Here is a 19,979-nt window from a genome sequence, read left to right on the forward strand (position 1 = left end):
GACCCTCCTAACGAGGGAATTAGCCATTTTCCTCCCTTGAAATAAAAAAACAAAAATACATGATTCCAAACTAGATGTCAAATGAATTGTAACGGCCATACCCTCTGGGGCGTTACTCGTAGAGAGCCCTTGTAAGGCTACAATATTTAACATACCATTGACCAAATGTGCCATTATGGTTAGTGTTGCTTGGTTGTTTAGAAATTGAAGGCTATTATGATTCATAACCAAAACTGTTTCTCACCTGATAAGGGAGTCTCATTGGGGGGCCAAACAGTTCCAGACATCAAGAACTAGACCCTCCTAATAACGATGTCAGCCATGCTATTTTCCTCTGTTGAAATAAAGCCAAAAATACATGATTCCAAACTAGATGCCAAATGAGTTGTAACGACCATACCCTTTGGGGCATTACTCATAGAGAGTCCATGTAACGCTATAGTATTTAACATATCATTGACCAGATGTGCCATTGCGGTTAGTGTTTATGATTCATAACCGAATGAAGAAACTCATTGCCACTAGGAAACTGCTTGTCACTTGTAACGGAAGTGTAATCACTCCTTATATGTAGAGATTTATGAGCCCCATAATCCCTAAGGCGGTGGAGGGGTGCCTAAGCGCTTAGACGACAAGGTGCCCGCCTAAGCGACCAAAGCCCCCTCAAGTGTTATTTTTTTATTTCCCCCCTTTTCTAATATTATTTAGTGTGCTACAATATGTTAGTATGCTACAATATATACCTTATATCATCAAAAATCAACATTAAACCACATCAAGTCATAAAAAATAACAAAAAATCACATCAAGCCATCAAAAATCAATATTAAGCCACATAAAGTCATCAAAAAGAACATTAAGTCACATAAATCATCAATTAAAAATAAATATTAAGTTACATCAAGTCATAAAAAATCAGCATGGAACTAGAAGACAGCAGAACTGAAGAAGCAAGCTATTGGAAATTTGAAACAATCAAAACATACATTTGGTTTATAGTAGTCTCACATTTGGTTTATATTGTTCTTAGAAAATATGATCTTATCTATAGGTAATTAAATTGTTCTCGATTTAGAGAGATGTTCTTGTTCTCTAAGAAGTTTGACTAGTCAAATGATATTATTTTTACTTGAGATTTTTTGTATTAGTTAGAGCACAAAACCAACTTTCCAACAATAAAAAATTGCTTCAATCTGATTTATATAGAAGAAGTTATGTTCCGGCCAAACCTTATTTGGTATGCGCGAATGCTATCAAAATCACTCTAAATGAAAATATTTTTTTAGATATCAAAACAAATATATTTTACCGCACTTTTGGTTTTTAGCAATGTTTTACCATACTAAGATTTATAGAATTTTTAAATTTGAGAAAAACCCCAGCATTTGAAAGTTGAAAATTTCACCTACCGCTGAAAATTTAATTTTTGCTTTTATACTGGGGGGGTTAACTTTTTATCCTTTTGGAATTTGATTTTCTAACTATTTTTATTGGATTCTAATTAGGGGTATTTGCTTATTTATGAATAATATCTTAAGTAAATGAAATAACAAATATAAAAACATTTACTTACGGGTTCAACACCGATAAAAAGCAGTGCAAGGAGCCTTGCAATAAGGTATCAGTCGCCTAGGCCCAACAAAACTACTTGGACGCTTAGGCGATGCCTTGACAACTATGCTTTTTTGTACAAATGAAATAAACTAAAATTCTATTGAGAAATTTACAAGAATAAAAAGGGTGTAAATCAGTCTGGAACCGGGTATTCGGTTCAGTTCCATAGTCTTGGTGTGATCCAAAATCGAACCGATCCCACCTTAGTTCTGAAAATCGATACTCAAACCAAACCGGTTCGATTTTGATTCCTATTTGGTTATTCCACATGAACTCAGTTTATACTCTATATATAATATACTATATATAATATTATATTATAATACAATGGTATTATAAATCTAGTACTATTATATATTAGTATTATAATATATTAATATACTTTATGATATTGGTAACTAAATTATAATATATGAGTATTATAATATATGAATATGTGATAATATATTAGTATTATAATATAAATGATTGTAACTCTATTCAAACGGTTACACATTTAAATGCTCAAGGTGCCACTAGCGGTTACACCACCACGTTATCTGCTACAATGGTTAATGCTCATCAATCTCCATAGTTGACTAGTGGTTACATACCTTTAATTTCATCCGTTTCAGCATCTCCTAGAGAGAATAAATTACCACAATTTCATCGGTTTCATGCATTTAAGGATCATTATAGGGCTCATAAATCCCTACATATAAGGAGTGGTTACACTTTCATTACAAGTGACAAGCACTTTCCTAGTGGCAATGAGTTTCTTCATTCGGTTATGAATCATAAACACTAACGGCAATGGCATATCTGGTCAATGATATGTTAAATACTATAGTGTTACATGGACTCTCTATGAGTAACGCCCCAAAGGGTATGGTCGTTACAACTCATTTGGCATCTAGTTTGGAATCATATATTTTTGTTTTTATTTCAAGGGAGAAAAACAGCATGGCTGACGTCCTTATCAAGAGGGTCTAGTTGTTAATGTCTGGAACTGTTTAGGCCCCCAATGAGACTCCCTTGTCAGGTGAGAAGCAGTTTTGGTTATCAATTTCTAAACAACCAAGCATCACTAACCGTAATGGCACATTTGGTCAATGGTATGTTAAATATTGTGGCCTTACAAGGACTCTCTACGAGTAACGCCCCAAAGGGTATGGCCGTTACAACTCATTTGGCATCTAGTTTAGAATCATGTATTTTTGTTTTTTTATTTCAATTCCCTCGTTAGGAGGGTCCAGTTCTTGATGTGTGGAACTGTTTGGCTCAATGAGACTTCCTTGTCAAGTGGCAATAGGGGTGTCAATGGGCCGGGCTGGGCTGGGCTTGCCCTAAACCCTAGCCCAACCCTAGGAGCCTTAACCTAAAACCAAGCCCAACCAGGCCCTACCAGGGTCAAGCATACCCTCAACCCAGCCCAACCCTGGCAGGGTTTTCCCAAGCCCGGCCCATCCCTGATTGACCTTGAATATCTTGGGCCATTGAGTTCTGGTACTAACAAAGCCCAATCACAGCCCACTTAACGAAGCCTAGGCTATAAAAAGTGAAATTTTTGGTAAAGAGGTTGTTTCAAGACTCGAACCAAATACCACTTGGTCACAAAAAAGGAACATTAACCATTGCACCAAAGCACATTTAGTATATTATTTATAAATATATATTTATAATACAGGATCGGGCTGGCCCTGCCAGGGTCGAGGCCTCAACCTAGGCCCGGCCCGACCCTGCTAGGGCCATGCAAATATCAAATCCAGCCCGACCTTTGCTTATCCCCAGTTCCGGCCCTGCCTTGTCCGAGTTCAGAGCGGATTTTTTTGACACCCCTAAGTAGCAAACAATTTCTTAGTAGCAATGAGTTTCTTCAATCGGTTATGAATCATAATAGCCCTCAATTTTTCAACAACCAAGCAACACTAACCGTAATGGCACATATGGTCAGTGTTATGTTAAATATTGTAGCTTTACAAGGACTCTCTACAAGTAACGTCCCAACGGGTATGACCGATAAAACTCATTTGACATCTAGTTTGGAATCATGTATTTTTGTTTTTATTTCAAGGGAGGAAAATAGCATGGCTGTCTCCCTCGTTAGGAAGGACCAGTTCGTGATGTGTGGAACTATTTGGCCCACTTCCATTCCAGGGTTTCATGAAGCTTGTAATCATAATCCATATGTACAAAACATTCTTATTAGTAAAGCTTTGTTTACCAACAAAAAAAAAATCAGAATTTTATGAGTCGCATACTCAAATGATGACATTCAAGGCTGGGATATACAAGTCCGGATCTTCTCCATCGTCATTGAAGATGATTCCTCTCCAATAACGCTCTCCTAAGGCCACATTTCATATCCATTCAGGGAGACTTAACTCTATTTTCCTCATTCTTTTTTCTTTTTGTCTGTTTTTCTTTTTCCTCTCTCCCTGATTTTTAGGAATCCATAAAACGTGATTGAAGAGGAAATAGGTAATTAAATCCATAATCTAATCTTAAATCTCTCTCTCTCTCTCTTAAGTCCAGAATCTTATCTCAAATCTCTCTCTCTCTCTCTCTCTCACCTTATGGGGGAAACAATCCTACAACTCACATTGGTTCTGATGAACAACTACCGATTTGGCCTTGCATAAGGATGGTGAGGAAATTATATTGTCGGAGTGGTTACTAATGCCGGACCAGGTATTGGTCAATTGAATCGGATTGGGTATTGATCACCTGTAAAACTGATACGATATTGATATGGCATCGACATTGATCGGTTGTATCAGATAAGTTTACCCCCTGATTTTGTTTATTAAAAAAAAAAAGGTTTTTTTTCTATTATACCCTTTGTCTGTACTATATCACCAATACAGTATCGACACAATATCAAGATCATGGTTTGAAGAATCAGTATTGGATCAGCCGATTTGCATCAGTATCGGTTGAGAGTTGAGACCAATACCGATTGCTGGCCTATCCAGTCTCGGTGGACCAGTACATACAAGGGTAAAATTTCAAATAAAAAATCTAATTTTTTTGAAAGAAGCAGTGGTGAACCTAACCAATCTGGATCGGTAGAGATTGTTATCGATCACTAGAACCCATGGTTTTACTGCATGGTATTGGATTAGGTATCATCACTTGCAAAACCAATATGATACCACTACAGTAATGAAAAGGATCTGCCATATCTGACAAAATTACCCTTGATTTCCCTTTAAAAAAAGTTATTTGACTGTTTTACCCCTTGTCCGTAAGGTATATATCACCGATACAATATTTGCATAATATCGAGATCGATCACAACCAAAACCGTTACATATTGCCCCGATACGAGCAATATAATACCGATACCTCACAATACGATAATACCTCAAACCATGAACTGAGTTGCAGATTTATTTCACATAAGGTATGTGCGCAAGAGAGATTTGAGATAAGATTCTGGACTAGTTGGGCCTTGCATGCCCCAACTAGGCGTGGTTTTGGCACCCACACCCCTCCCTCTCTTTCTTAATCATGTGATCATTACCACAAAAAAAAAAAGCTTGACATGATGATCCTATGGTGGAAATAAACCTTCTGATAATAATAAGAAAGATTTTTGAAAGAGTTATGAGGACCAAATACTATATAACATAATAGAATTATTTTTCTCTTCTTTTATTCCTCCAATAATAATAGTTTTTATAGATCGAACACAATATGCAACATAAACAAGATAAAGAAAACGTGAGCATATAAGTGATGGAGAGATGCATTATTGACAACAATCAGTTTCAGCATATCAGTCACCGCCACCACCTACGCCGCCGTCATCATCGCTGCCACCTCTGCAACGTAAGATCTTCGAGCAGCCACGGGTGTAAGGATTGGCAGGCACATCAGCTTGCTTATAATATTCCTTTGCAGAGGTTACTTTCATTCCTGCGTGAATGTCTCTTCCTGCTTCCACTTGACTAAGTAGCACTAAACTCATCAACATTAAAAATAGAAGACATGCTTTCCTTGCCCTAATTCCCATCTCTCTCTCTTTTGCTTCTTTGTGTTGCACAATGAGGTTTTTATAAGAGAAAAAGAGTATGAAAAATAGATTTTTTTTTTGTAAATATAGAATAAATTTTATAAAGGAAATAAGTTGAAAAAATGGTAGTTTTAGAATAGAATGAAGTAAAATTATTTGAGAATTTTTACGAGGAAAGAGAGTGTGAAAATAGAAGGTTTCTTAAGAATGGGATAAACTACAATATATTGAGAACTTTACAAGGAAAAAGGGTACGAAAATAGAGTTTTCTCTAAGAATTGCATAAACGACCAAAATCCATTGAGAAATTTTATATGGAAACAAAAGGTGCAAATATGGAGGTTTTCAGAATAAATGGAATAGATTAAACTTTATTGAGAATTTTGTAAGGGAAAAAGGGTTTGCATGGTAGTTTTTTTTTAACAAATGGAATAAACTAAAATTCTATTGAGAAATTTATAAGAAAAAATGGTGTATATCAGGGGGAAAAAATCCTCTGCAATGCCCTAATCTTGCGGTGCACTGCAGTGCGGGCTTGAGTGTATTGTTGCGACATCCAATGGTGTCGAGCTCGAGAAGAAAGAAAAAAAAATTGCCTTGCATTGAGCTTGCATCGTTGGATGAAGCTTCTTCCATGTGTTGAACTCTCAGGTCCGTTCTGCATTGCAAAATGTCTGCACTGCACAGGTCTTTAATTTGGGGGGTATTCAATTCAGTTCCATAATCTTGGTGTGATCCAAAAATTAACCGATCCCACCTCGGTTCTGAAAATTGATTTTAAACCACACCAGTTTGGTTTTGATTCCTATTTGGTTCATACGATGTACTTAGTTTATACTCTATATATAATGTAATATATATTATATTAAATTATAATATTGTAGTATTATAAATCTAATCTTAGTATTAGTAATATATATTAGTATTATAATATATTAATATACTATAAGATATTGGTACCCAAATTATAATATACTAGTATTACAATGTATTAATATACTATAATATATTAATATAGTATAATATATTGTTACCTAAATTTGATTATTTCGGTTCAAACTATCACTCTGTTGGATCGGAACCAAACTGAATTTGGTCCCTGCATCCTAGGCCCGAATTGTAATCAAATTCTATTTGATTCGGTTTGGTTTTTTCAGTCCAAATTAATCCGGTTTCAATTTGACACCCTTACTGACAATGGAAGTTCTTTTCAAGAATGAAATAAACTAAATTTATTGAGCTAGAATTTTTTTAAGGATAGAAAGGGAGTGAAAATGGAAGTTTTCTGTACGAATGGCATAAACTCCTAAAATGGAAAATGGATCCTATGCGCTGTGTAGGAATTGTAGTGCCAAAAATTAAACATTGAAAGATTAATTAGGACAAAGAAGGTGCATCATTGAGGATTTTGAGATTTCTACCCAAAAAAAAATTAAGAAATTTGGGATGGGAACAATCCTTGGCATGGAATGAGGTACCAAATCAAGGGAAAACTTGTTAAAAAAAAGTAATAATTTTTAATGAAAGTAGGGGTAAAAATTGTCCGACCTGAGTCGATACTGGTCGATCCAGATTGGTGTCGACCGAGACCAATACCGATCCCGATCCCGATACCGATATCTCAATCCTTGATCCTTGGGGGTGCAAGTGCATGGACATGCAATATTAAGAGGGTATACCATGCGGGCAGGCTGGAATGCATCCGATTGGTTCTCCAATCCTCCTACATCTATTGGTGTGGCATCTTTGCCCTTCCTAAAGCCACCATCAAAGCTATGGAATCCCTTTTTTGTGCGTTCCTCTGGAAAGGAAAGGAAACCTCTCACTTCCTTCATCCCATGAAATCCATCTGTCTCCCCATATCTGAAGGAGGTCTCGGAATTCGCCGTATCTGACTCCAACACTGCGAGTATTCTGAAGTTGATTTGGAAAATCTCTTCTCAGCACGATTCCATTTGGGTTCATTGGGTTTACTCCCACCTCCTCAAAAAGGATTCCATTTGGACTGCTCCCATCCTTTCGGGCTCCTCCTGGGTCTGGTGTAAGATCCTCCTCCTTCGTCCTTTGGCTCTTAGAGCCACCTCCTCCTCTATTACTAATGGATCCTCCATCTCCCTCTGGCTAGACCCCTGGCACTCCAATGGTATCCTTTATAACTTCCTTGGTGCAATAACAGTTTACCCCTCCGGCATTCCAAGTCCTCTCCTCTTTCCACAATCATATTCCATGGAACTTGGACCCCCCCCCTTCCCCTTTTCCCCCCACCCTCTCCCAGATATGGAACTCCCTCCCCCCTTCCCCCTCTCCTCCCCCCCTTGACCCATGCAAACAAGATCATTTGGCTCCCCTCTCCTAATGGCCTCTTCAGTTTCAGTTCTGCCTGGAACCTAGCTAGATCCCAAGCCTCTTCTATCATTTGGCACAAAATAGTCTGGTTCAAAGGCCACATCCCTCCTCACAGCTTCCTAGCCTGGAGAACCCTCAACCGTTGCCTCCCAACCCAACCTTTCCTTCTACACAGAAGAATCCCAGTTTCCCCATCTTGTATCTTTTGTTGGACCGGCCATGAAGACATTGAACACCTTTTCTTTGACTGCCCTTTTTCTTTTACCATCTGGAAAAAAGCCCTTTCGTTTATTTGGCCTCGTAGAAGGAGACCCCTCCCCTTTGCTAGATAGTGGTTATGGTTGGAGATGACTTACCCTGGGCACACTATCTGCGACACTATAGGCAAGCTTGTGTTTGGTGCGGTCCTGTATCACATTTGGATGGAAAGGAACCTTCGGAGATGGACCTCCAATTCTCGTTCGTTCGACTTGATTAGGAAAGCCATCTTTTTTTATGTTTCCTCCAAGCTGGGTGTTTTGCCTTTAAAGGCCCTTTTGAATTCCCCAACGAACAGGCATATTGTTGTGTCCTGGGGCTTAGATAGCTCTCTCTTGAGAACCCGTTAGTTGGTTCCGTTTCTCCCCCCCTCTCTTCCCTTTGTATATCCCCCCCTTTTTCTTCTCCCTCGCCCCCTCGGGCTTTGGTAATACATTATTTATTGACCAAAAAAGAAAAAAAGAGGGTATACCATTACATGTGAGGGAATATGGTAGAATATGGGTCTATAATTTGATACATGGTCAATATTCCATATCATTCCTCAAATATCAATGTTGCTGGTGTGGCCCTCAAATATTAACCAGTGACAATTGAAAATTGAGTTGGCATATATCTTCATAGGATCAAAGCAAAGAGATTTGAGGCAAGTTGTGAAAATTCCAAGTTAGGGGTTGTCAAATCTTGTTAAAATAAGAAATTAATAGTATATGGGAATCCTCATGAAAATACTCATCTCATTTTCAATGGAGATTCAAAAGAATAGAAAAGAACGTACCCAGTGCACGAGGCTCCCAGCACTGCAGGGTTGGTCTAGGGAGATTCAAAATACTCCATAAAAGATCCTGCTCACAAGGAACCTCTTTCGCATCTCATGCAAAAGGAGAATGAAAAATAAAAAAAATAAAAAGGATTCTCTTATACAACAAACTGTGTCTCCCTCCATTGTTTTGTTTTAGACTAATATTTGCCTTTTTTTTAGGAAAAACTACATCCCCCTACCCAATACTTTGCCTTAACTATACATTTCTCACCTCGACTTTCTCTAATTATATCCCCTCCCCTGGTTAATTCACATAGTCACACAGTCACACAGACATTTGTGGGCCTTTCACTCCTGTTTTGATGGGTGGATATCGATATTTTATCAACTTCATTGATTATTATTTTCACTATAGTTATGTATATCTTATTCACGAGAAATCAGAATTGCTAAACACTTTTAAAATGTTCAAAGTCGACGGAGAACTTAAAATGGGAAAGTAAATATAAGCTATAGGATTTGACCAAGGTGGAGAGTCTTATGGTAAGTACGATGAAACTGGATGCAATTCTGGGTCGTTCGTTAAGGCTCCGTTTGGTTGCAAGGGGAATTAAAGGAAGGGAAGGGAAAATTTTCAAACCTGAAAAAGAAACTTTTGTAATCATTACCCCATGTGATTGTATAAACTACTTCAATTTCTTATCATGTATAGTAAATATGCATTTTACATGTAATATTTATTTTACATTTTAAATCAAAGGGAATTGGATGCAAAGTAAAGTGGAATTTAATAACCAAATATGGAATGATTTGGAATTATTGATATTGTCACATGGTGTCACATGGGGTAATGATTATAAAAATTCCTTTTTTAAGTATGAAAATTTTCCTTCCCTTCCCTTTAATTCCCCTTGCAACCAAACGGAGCCTAAGTAATTTTAACGTTGTGGTACTAGTGCTCAATACACCATGCCAGACAATCGTTAACAAAACGATGTCGCCAAAAGGTGGAATCATACATTGGACATAGTGAGGAGTATGGTGAGCAAATCATTGTTACTTGATTTCCTATGGGGCGATGTATTAAGGACAACAATTTACATTTTAGACAAGGTGCTGAGTAAATCAGTTCCCAAGATTCCACATGAGTTATGGAATGCCAGAAAACCCAACATATCATACCTACATGTCTTGGGATGTAAAAAGGAAGAGAGACCTCATAATCCACAAATGTAGAAGTTTGGTCCTAGGACATTAGTGGATACTTTACCAATTATTCTGAGAAGTCGAGAGCCTACAAATTTTATTGTCCTTCTCACTCTACGTCTCTATTAGAGTTGTTGAATTTGAGGATGACATGAGTGTTCAGGATACTTAGACCCAAAGTACCCACTTGATAACCTTACGATTGTTTCTGTTTTGAATATGTGCTGAGAAACAACAAAACAAAATTTTCCAAAACCTGTGCTGAGAAACTGTTTTTGACCCGCTTGGTAAACCTGTTCTTGGAAACAACCAAAACCCTTTTTTTTTTTGGTTAATTAACAAAAGGAATCGGATAGCTTCTTCCCCAAATCGCAAAACCCTTTGATTCTTACAGGTGGTTGCGACTGTTCATCACCGTCACCGGTGGTTGCGACTGTTAACAACTCAGAGAAAAATTTCGAGAAAAATAGTGGGAATCCTGCATGTAACGCTAATGGGTTTGTGGTTGAAGAGGAAAAGGAGGTTCCTCTAGGGACAGTATCCTTGAGTGTGGAAGTTAGGGTCTTGAATTGGGCAATAAGCTTCAGAGATTTTGGCTCATACTCGGCAGATGAAATGATGTCTCGAACATAGGCCTTTTCGAGTTTCTTAGTGACCTTGATGATGGCGTAGAGGTCTGCAAAGTTGCCGTACATCTCCCGCTCGCGCTTGCCGCTCCATAAATTCACCTCCATTGAGATTGGCAGAAACTGAAGGTATTTTTTCCCCTTGATTTTCTCCTCCTTTCAAAATTTGAACTTTTTTTTCTTTTTGCTTTGTTTTGGTTGCTGGAATTGGATGGAGAAGAGCACGGGACACGTGCACAGAGGACCTTCTTCACTGAAGAAAAATCATCATAAATGAAAGATAAGAGAAAATAATAATAAAATTAAGAAAACCCTGAAAAGTAAAGCAAGATAAAAAAGGATTGCAACCAGAAGGACGAACTCGAAAAGCATATAAAGAAGACAAAAAAATAAATAAATAAATAAAGATTTAGAGAATAGAGGTGAATAAGGGAGATCAGATATTCTGTAGCAACCCTTTCATTGCATTGTTTTTTTTTTTTGGTAATTCCTTTCATTGCATTGTTACCTTAATCAGTTGTAAGAGATCGAAAAATGAGTTAAATAAGAACAAGAAAGGGGGCCAATTCGAAAACCAAAATTTGAAAGCTCTGATATATCCTAAAACGCAGAAAAATAAAATTCGAAAACAAATTTTTGAAAAATTCTCTCTCTGCAATTTAGAATAACAGTAACTGTAAATGGTTCTTTAATTAATTTTAAAAAAAAATCTTCAAAATTAGAAAGGATCAAGCAGAAGCAGAGAGAGGTAGAGGGAGAGAACTTACAGCGACTAAAACGTCGAAAAATTGGATGTTTTGCTTGGCAAATGGAATTTGGAGGAGACAGAGATGATGAGGGGAAGGGAAGAAGGTGCTGGCGGTTGCATGTAGAAAGAGGGTGATGATCGTCACGGGTACAGACCTTTGTGATGGAGGAGATCTGAACTTCGTTGGAGGTTCCCGCAGCTTGTGAGAGGGGTAAGTTGTAGGAACAAATCGATTTTGGATAGTTTTATCAAGCACATTTTTTACAACTTGGGCTGAGAAACGACTGAACATGTCCAACATGTTCCATCTAGGGACCATAAAATTTGATTTATGTTTCCAAAAACACTCACAAAAAACACTTCGTTATCAAGCGGTTTTTGGGTGTTTTTCCGTTTCTCAGAATGAAAAAACACCAAAAACTGTTTCTCGTAAGGTTATCAAGCGGGCTCTAGTTTCACTTTTGAGGAGAAGCGTGTTGTTGTGCCTATACCTCAGTTATCGTCATCCACTATTTTTTATCCACCAATTGAGCTTTTATGGTTCTTGTTCAGGAACTTGAGGAGCTTGCAGTGGCAAACGACTTATCGTTGATCAGATTCCTGTTGGGCCAGTAGTTGTAGAGGCTCCCTTGAGCAGGTCAAAGAGGAATCGCATGTCCACCATTTATCTATAAGAGTACGAGTTTGACATTGATGTTGAGTCTAATCTGCCTACATTTGAGCAGGTAGTTGAAAGTTCTCACTCTTCTTAGTAGATGAAAGTTATACGTGATGAATTAGACTCCATGAAAGCAAATGAAGTTTGAGATGTTTTGCTGCTGAACATATAACTGCTACCACTCATATGGAATTAGAACTAATGAGCATCCGGTCAGGCCTCGGCCATGCTACCAGTATGGGGTTGAAGATAAAAGAAATATGGTGCTCCAACCAACAGATCACTGATGTTCTTTCATCTCCAACCAAATCTCCTTGGCCTTGGCATCTTATAAAAGATTTAATTTATATATCTAATATATCCCAAGATATATGCTATAACAGACAGGGAGACAACTTTTGTATAGCTAAAGCCTTTAATCTAGCTAGGCATGCTCAAACTAAAAAATCTTTATATTTTTTGGTTATTTAGTTTTTCATATAATTCTCTCTCATAAAAAAAAAAGAAGTTTGAGATTTGGTTGAGTTGCTAAGGGCAATAGACCGATCGAATGCGAATGGGTCTTCAAGACTAAACGAGATGCTAGTGGTGAAATTGAGTGATACAAGTCTAGACTTGTTACATAAGGTTTTAACCATAAGATAAAAATACATTACAAGGAAATTTTCTCAATGGTTTCAACCTGATGTGTCATAAAATCCCCCAACCAACCAAAAGCTACCACGTAAACGTACTGGAACTGAATCCGAGGTTGAAGCCAAGCACTGAGACCGAGGTCGAGGTCGAGCACTGAAGTCGAGGCCGAGGTCGAGCACTGGCCGAGGCCGAGCACTGAAGTCGAGGCTGAGCACTGAAGCCGAGGTCGGGACCGAGCACTGAAGCCGAAGCCGAGGCCAAGGCCGAGCACTGAGGCCGTGATAGGGCATAAAATCACCTCACCAATCAGAAATGGCCACGTGGCCGACCTGAGGTCAGTCCAAGAACCAAACTGAGCTGAGCAGGAAATCAGGCCGACCCGGTCTCCGATAGGTCACCTGACAGAGCCGAGCTCACACAAGTCAGCCAAGGCTGAGGCCGAGCTCACACAAGTCAGCCATAAACTCCTGACCGAGCATACACAGGACATCCTAGGCCGAGTTGACTGCCGAGACCGACCTAACAGGCCGACCTCCCAGGCCGACCTCTCAGGCCGACCTCCCAGGCCGAGGTGACTGCCAAGATCGACCTACCAGGCCGACCTCCTAGGCCGAGCCCTCCTCCACAGAGGCTACCATAGCGCCCCACCGGGGATCGCGGGGCCACGTCAGCACATCCCGAGAATCACGGGATAAGGATCGAGCCACGATCCCAGCGCAATACGAAATCACACTTTACATGGACTCTTACCTTAATAAGAGCCCGACCCCGAAAATAGCTCTCCACTCCGCTCTACGCGAGAGAGCCTTCCAAAAGAAGGACTCCTACCATACTAGGACTCTTCCAACCGCCTCGTCTCATCCTCACTCTATAAATACCCAGGTATGGAGCACCATTCCTCATCTCACTTTTACTAGCAGTTACGCTGTTGCACTGGTGATCTAACTTTAGCATCGGAGAGTCCTAGGTCGGAGCCACACCGGCTCTTTTGTACTCATCACTTGGTCTTTGCAGGCTCATCCGTGGGCGAACCAAGCATCGGAGATTTCCACATGCAACACAACCAAAGATTCCTTCAGAATAATTATAACATTCATCACACACTTGATTTGGAGTTGCATCAGATGAATGTAAAGACTGTTTTCCCAACGGAACTCTACTGGAAGATGTATAACATTTTTAAGCTTGGGATTGTTAGCGTGGAATACAAACTGTCAAGTGACTTCTTTGTTATAAAGGCACCATAAGACCATGGGAGTTGGCACCAAATTGCATTTTAAAAAGCTCCTTTTTGTTTCCATCGTTTCGCCGTGAATCTAAACCTATTAGGCAGATCAAACACCCAATGAAGAAAGATTCCAAACTAGAGGTGATGGAATAGGGTCTATATCTTGTAATATGATTCTATAGTTTATCTAACTGGAACCAGGAAAAGCCTTACTTCAGATATCAGAATCAGATCTGTTCATGATCAATCCAGCTGTTTATGGCAAATTGAAACTTTTTTTGGAATTTGATTTGATTTCCATTTTTCCAGTTCAAAACGTCAACAACAGATCGCTCTCCCCCTCTCTCTCTCTCTCTCTCTCTCTCTCTCTAAAGGAGCAGCTTTTGAAGATTCATTTGAGGAAGGGTTAAGGGTTGAGGGATAATGGGTAAAGCTTCAGTGATCATCTACATTGCCATAGCTCTTCTCCTTCTCTTCCTTATCTCACACTCTCCTAAAGGACCCAAAAATCACCGCCATCGCCGCCTGAAGCTTCGCTCAACCTTCACCTTCGACAAGCAACATCACGAACCCGTCGTATTCGACCCTCTGATCGCAGACATAGAACGTCGCCGAGAGGACAAAGAATGGGAAAAGAGGTATATCGAGCATGCACATAAGGAATTCCTAGAAGAAGCCCCGGGAGCTGAAGCTCAACCAGAATGGGAAGATTTCATGAACGCAGAGGATTACCTGAACAATGAGGAACGCTTCAATATTTCTAGTAGGTTGGTGTTGCTGTTTCCGAAGATTGATGCCGACCCGGTTGATGGGTTTGTGACGGAAAAGGAGTTGACGGACTGGAATTTGCAGCAGGCGGAGAAGGATGTGATGCATAGGAGTGAGAGGGATATGGAACTTCATGATAAGAATCGTGATGGGTTTGTTTCGTTTGCGGAGTATGAGCCTCCCAGTTGGGTTCGAAATTCAGGTAATTTTTTTTTGGGGTGCTTCTGAGATCTTATGATTACTTATTGTTCAGTTAGATGGGGAGTCTGGTGATGATTTGGGCTTAGAGTTTAATTTTTTTTCGTAATTATTGTACCTTTTTACTTTGATAGAACTTTATGATGGAATGATTTTGCCCTTTTGAAAACAATTGTTGCTGTAGGAGTTTTGATATGTATGTTATTACTTAAATTTGTGTTCCCTAGTTTTGGATGATTAGCTGAACCAAAACAGATCAACGGGCAAATAGGAACAATTGACCAGCAACAAACACCAGGCCTTACCTTTGGTTGTTTGGGAAGCTGTTCTCTGCCTCACTGCAGTCTCCAGCTTCCATTTGAATGGATTGTTTGTAGGTTAAACTACGGTCCATGGGATGTCATGGTTCCCCTGGGAAACCAATTGTAAACAAATTAGGGTAATGCAACCCCTGGTTAGCCCATGGTCGCCCATGGGCGCCCTATTTAAATTTTAGGGTTTCCCATGGTCGCCCATGGGAACCCTGGTGCATCCCAATTAGGGTTTGGTTTGATAAACCAATGCCCTGTCCTTCTCTTTTGTGTCCCATGCAATTATGGAACCCAAAACAGATGGAGAAAATTCATCTTTGATCCATCACATGGAAAGAGGGATCCATCCCATACCTAAATGCGCAGCGGAAATAAATCGATACGGGTTTCTTTCGCATCCCATAAATAATCGATAATTAATATCAACAGGAATTAATAAAGAACTGCTAACATGATGAGCCTCAAGTGTTGCTCCTCCAATAGACAGTGGTTCTTCCTCCAATGAGCAGTCCAAGTAAATAGATTTGAGCCTCCAATGGTGCAGCCAAGGTTCTTCAAGCCAATCCCAGATGCTCTTCAATTCTTCAAGCACAGATCTGGGTTTCTAAGACCCTAACTCTCAATCACAGAAGAGAGAAACAAGAAGAAGAAGAAGAGACCACAAGAGGGAGAGATGGACCAAAACACATCCAAGAGGGGGGAAGCCAGAAAACGTGGAAGCCTGCTCCCCCTCTAAGTTTTGGTCCTATTTATAATAATAGGGTTTTAAGTAAATCCCTGGATGGATTTAGATAAAACCTTGTGAGAGTCTGACTCTCTCTCTCTCTCTTTGTTTGGCAGTTCTGTTTAAACTCAAAGTACTTCTAAAAGGTGAAGAAGTAGAATCTAATAGGGAATGATTTAATTAGTTACTTTATTTAAAGTTATGGATAATTACAATTAACACCATATCCATTAATTAAATAAAGAACCAATTAACATAGCAAATTCTAAATAACTCCCTACATGATAATAAATTGTCATTAACAAACCCCACTACTAATCAACACCATCATTATGGAATCTAGGGCATGTACACTTGTACTGCCAAACCCCATTCCATAGTACATGTCCATATAAGAGTGTTTGTGCATCTGATCGGGTCCCGCAAAACTCGATAAAATACTTTGTTCAAATAATCATGTATAATCTATTATTTTATGTAAAATAGATTTTGCAAAAACCATTTCCAAAACGGCACTGGATCCAGATTCTGGTCCGACCATACACAGACAATCTCAATCTTGGTGTTCCCCAATCGGACAGTGGTGACCATGTTGAGTAATTCCTTCACTCACAAAGTGTTCACACGCATTCCCAGAACATCGGCTTTGACTCACTTGAGTCTCAGTCATTGATGAACTAAAGAATGCGATCATACTTCGCAGTGACAGGGTTCCCTCAGGCAAAGGGTGTCGGTGACACATGTCTATCCCTTCCTACATCTGGCAGTAATACATGAGGGAATCGACAAAGTAGATTCTTCGTCAATACACACATCAATCATGTGAGTACTCGCATTTGTACCCTGACATCACATGTCTAGGCATACCCAATGCGACGACCATATGATAAGGGTGCCCAGCCCAGACCCTAGTCGTGACTATCATTTTAAGTAAAACTTACGGGCACATAATGCTAAAAAAGTTTATATCACTTGTGATAATATTAAACCAAAATGTATAAAAGTTCAATACAAAGTAAAACCGGATTGAACAGGACCGAACCGGGTTTGATGGACACACAAGTCCAACATTGTTCATTGAAGAAGCGTAGGAGTAAGCCTTCCTAAGGTGATGTTGGAATCTTACCTGCCTCCTCCTATTGTGTCATCTAATGAAAATAAAAGAGTCTTCTTTAACCACAACTGATGAGAAATGTAATTTTGAGCTATTCTGGGACTGAAGTTGGAGAAACTAATGTAGCCCTAGTGGAGTCACCCTCCTGTCTGGACCCTTAAAGCCATCACGGAACACCGTTATTTCTAAATATAGAATCTATCCTTGGCTTACCTAGATAGCCAAATAGGAGCTGTCAATTTAGCTTGACCAAATCCTTTAGTGGTGCAAGGAGAGGGGGAGGGGGACTATAATGGTGACTAGCCTAAACCAAAGGGAGAGCAATAAAAATGGCCTGACAGCCTTAAAAAATTAGAGTTTTAGATGCTCAACATGCCCCTTGTACATGAGTCTAGTCTCCGGTGAACAGTATTTTGGGTGGGTCTACCATCCACCCAGTAACTGAGAACATGTAGCATTCTATTCCTTAAGGTCTAGAATGTGGCAATACGGATATTCCGCTTCATGAGCTTCTCTCTCTACTAGAATTATACCACCTGCATGATGCAGTTCAAAAATAAACTAGAAAATATAGAAGAGCTCTATCGCAAAGATAAGGAACTAATTACACGATACCAGTGGTTAGGGAGGACCACTTAACTCTGGGGTCTCTTGGGGAAACACTCACCCAATTGTGGGACACACTCAGCACTAGAGGACTTCAAATTCAAATAGAGATTCACTCACCCAGGAGTGAGACTCACTTATTACTAGAGGTACATTGGAAACAAACTCTTTTCCTTACAAGCTAAAAGATACATATATATAAGGAAAGGAAAAATGAGCCGTTGGAGAAGGAGAGAAAAGTAGATTCATAAGCAATAAATGCTCATGGCATCATACTGACGTCATTATTCTCCCTTGCTTGAAACTTGAAAGTGTTCATTTTCCTTATATATATGTATCTTTTATAGGACTATCAATAAAGCTTAAAGGAAAATTTTATAGGACTGTCATTAGACCGGCTATGATGTACGAGGCGGAATGCTGGGCTGTGAAGAAGTGCCATATAAATAAACTTGGTGTTGCAGAGATGAGGATGTTGAGATGGATGTGTGGGAAAACTAGGAAGGATAAAGTAAGGAATGACCATATTAGATCTGGCTTGGGAGTAGCTCCAATTCATGATAAACTTAGAGAGATTTGTTTGAGGTGGTATAGGCATGTTCAACAGAGGCCTTCGGGTGCCCCTGTTCGGAGGAGTGACATGATCCTGATTGAGGGTACCAAAAGAACCAGGGGCAGGCCTAAGATAACCTTAGGAGAAGTGGTTAAGAAAGACATGCTTAGCTTAGGCCTTGTTCCTAGGATGACCTCAAATAGAACTGATTGGAGATCAAAGATCCATGCAGTTGACCCCATTTAGTTGGACTTTGATGTTGTGATGCTGTTTTTTCTTACTCTCCTTTTCGAGACCTAGAGCAGAATGTTGGGTAGTTAAGAAGCGGTACGTAGCTAAGAAAGGTTGATGCCCTTGAGTTTGTGTCAGTGTTGTATGCTCCTCTCCCCCCCTTTATTTCTTTATTAGTAGTCTATTAGCTCTTGTAGGATCCATGTAGCCTACCCCAATAAGTTGGGATAAGGCTATGATGTTATTATTGTTGTATCAATTTGAGATCTCATCAGTCTCGTCCAACAAATTTGAGATCCCATCGTTCTCTTTCTTGTTCTGTGGAGGTTTTCTATTTGATCCTGCCTGGGATTAGACCTATTCTGGTTCTAGTCTTTACATTATTTTCTCGGTCTGAGTTTCCAGATTGGGCCATTTCGGTCCAGCCACGCACATGCAACTGCATCACAAATTGGCCTCCATTCAAACTCTTCTTCTGGTATGTATAATAGTTAGTTATCCCTTTATTAGAAATTTTCCAGCATGAGGATATTATGACCTTCCAAAATACCTTAGGAAATATCTTCTTGCTGAGGTAGAACATGACAAGTTCATGAACATAGAAGTAGAAATATAACTAAGACTCTCACCATCAAATTATCTTATCCTTTTTATTCATAGAAAAGAAAATTGAAAACCTCATGAGAAGCTCTAATTGGGAAGCAATGTGTAATTTAGATTTCCAATAAGAACACATAGATTGAGGTGCCAAAAACTCTAGAATGATATGATAAATGTTGCAGGAACTTATGGGATCCCATAAAAAAAGGTGTTTGGTGGTTGAACCTATATCCCATATAGTGAAGTCCATTGCCTTCCACTTTAGATCCTGTTGATAATAGGTTGTTTCCCCAACATTTCATGTATTCCAAGGAAGAATGGACAGAAGGATATGCCTCGTGTTTTATCAAGGACATTGAAGCTTCATTGTATCAGCTAGTTGAGAATCCTATCCTTAATGTTGCATTAGTGCATTCTATACTTGGATCGGATGACTAATGGCTGGAGTCTCAGGCTCTCAGCTGCATTCTTTACCCATTTTACAGTCATCTTTCCTTTGAGCTTTTGGTTCTCCCCAAGAGTCTCTTATGATTCTCTCCCTAAGCCAAAGCCTCCTAAGTGCTTTTCTTCTCCCATCCCCCACCCTGGAAGTGCTCCAAAATGGGTAAAGTTGGCCCCTTGGAGGTTCACACACTCATGAGATATGATGGACAATATGGGAGGAAAGGAGGAAAAGAATATTTTTGGGGCAAAAAGACTAGTGGTATTCTTCGCCCTTTCAGATTTGTGAGATCATCATGTTGCATATTGTTGGTTAACCATGATCTCTTCCAGGGCATATCTTTTGATTTTGT

At 39.4% G+C, this 19,979-nt stretch overlaps 1 protein-coding gene across 2 annotated transcripts in view; it reads left to right on the forward strand.

Moving 5' to 3' along the window:
• Nucleotides 1–14,401: 14,401 nt before the first annotated feature.
• Nucleotides 14,402–19,979, forward strand: part of LOC122646352 (calumenin) — a 36,601-nt gene continuing 31,023 nt past the window's right edge. For both annotated transcript variants that reach the window (XR_006330597.1, XM_043839899.1), the window contains exon 1: nt 14,402–15,050. Coding sequence is in view for 1 of the 2 variants with exons in the window: in XM_043839899.1 (XP_043695834.1) it covers nt 14,504–15,050 (547 nt within the window). In the remaining variant the exon portion in view is untranslated. The remainder of the gene's footprint in view (nt 15,051–19,979) is intronic.

Source organism: Telopea speciosissima, chromosome 11 (genome assembly GCF_018873765.1).
Source record: "Telopea speciosissima isolate NSW1024214 ecotype Mountain lineage chromosome 11, Tspe_v1, whole genome shotgun sequence".
Lineage (NCBI taxonomy): Eukaryota > Viridiplantae > Streptophyta > Magnoliopsida > Proteales > Proteaceae > Telopea > Telopea speciosissima.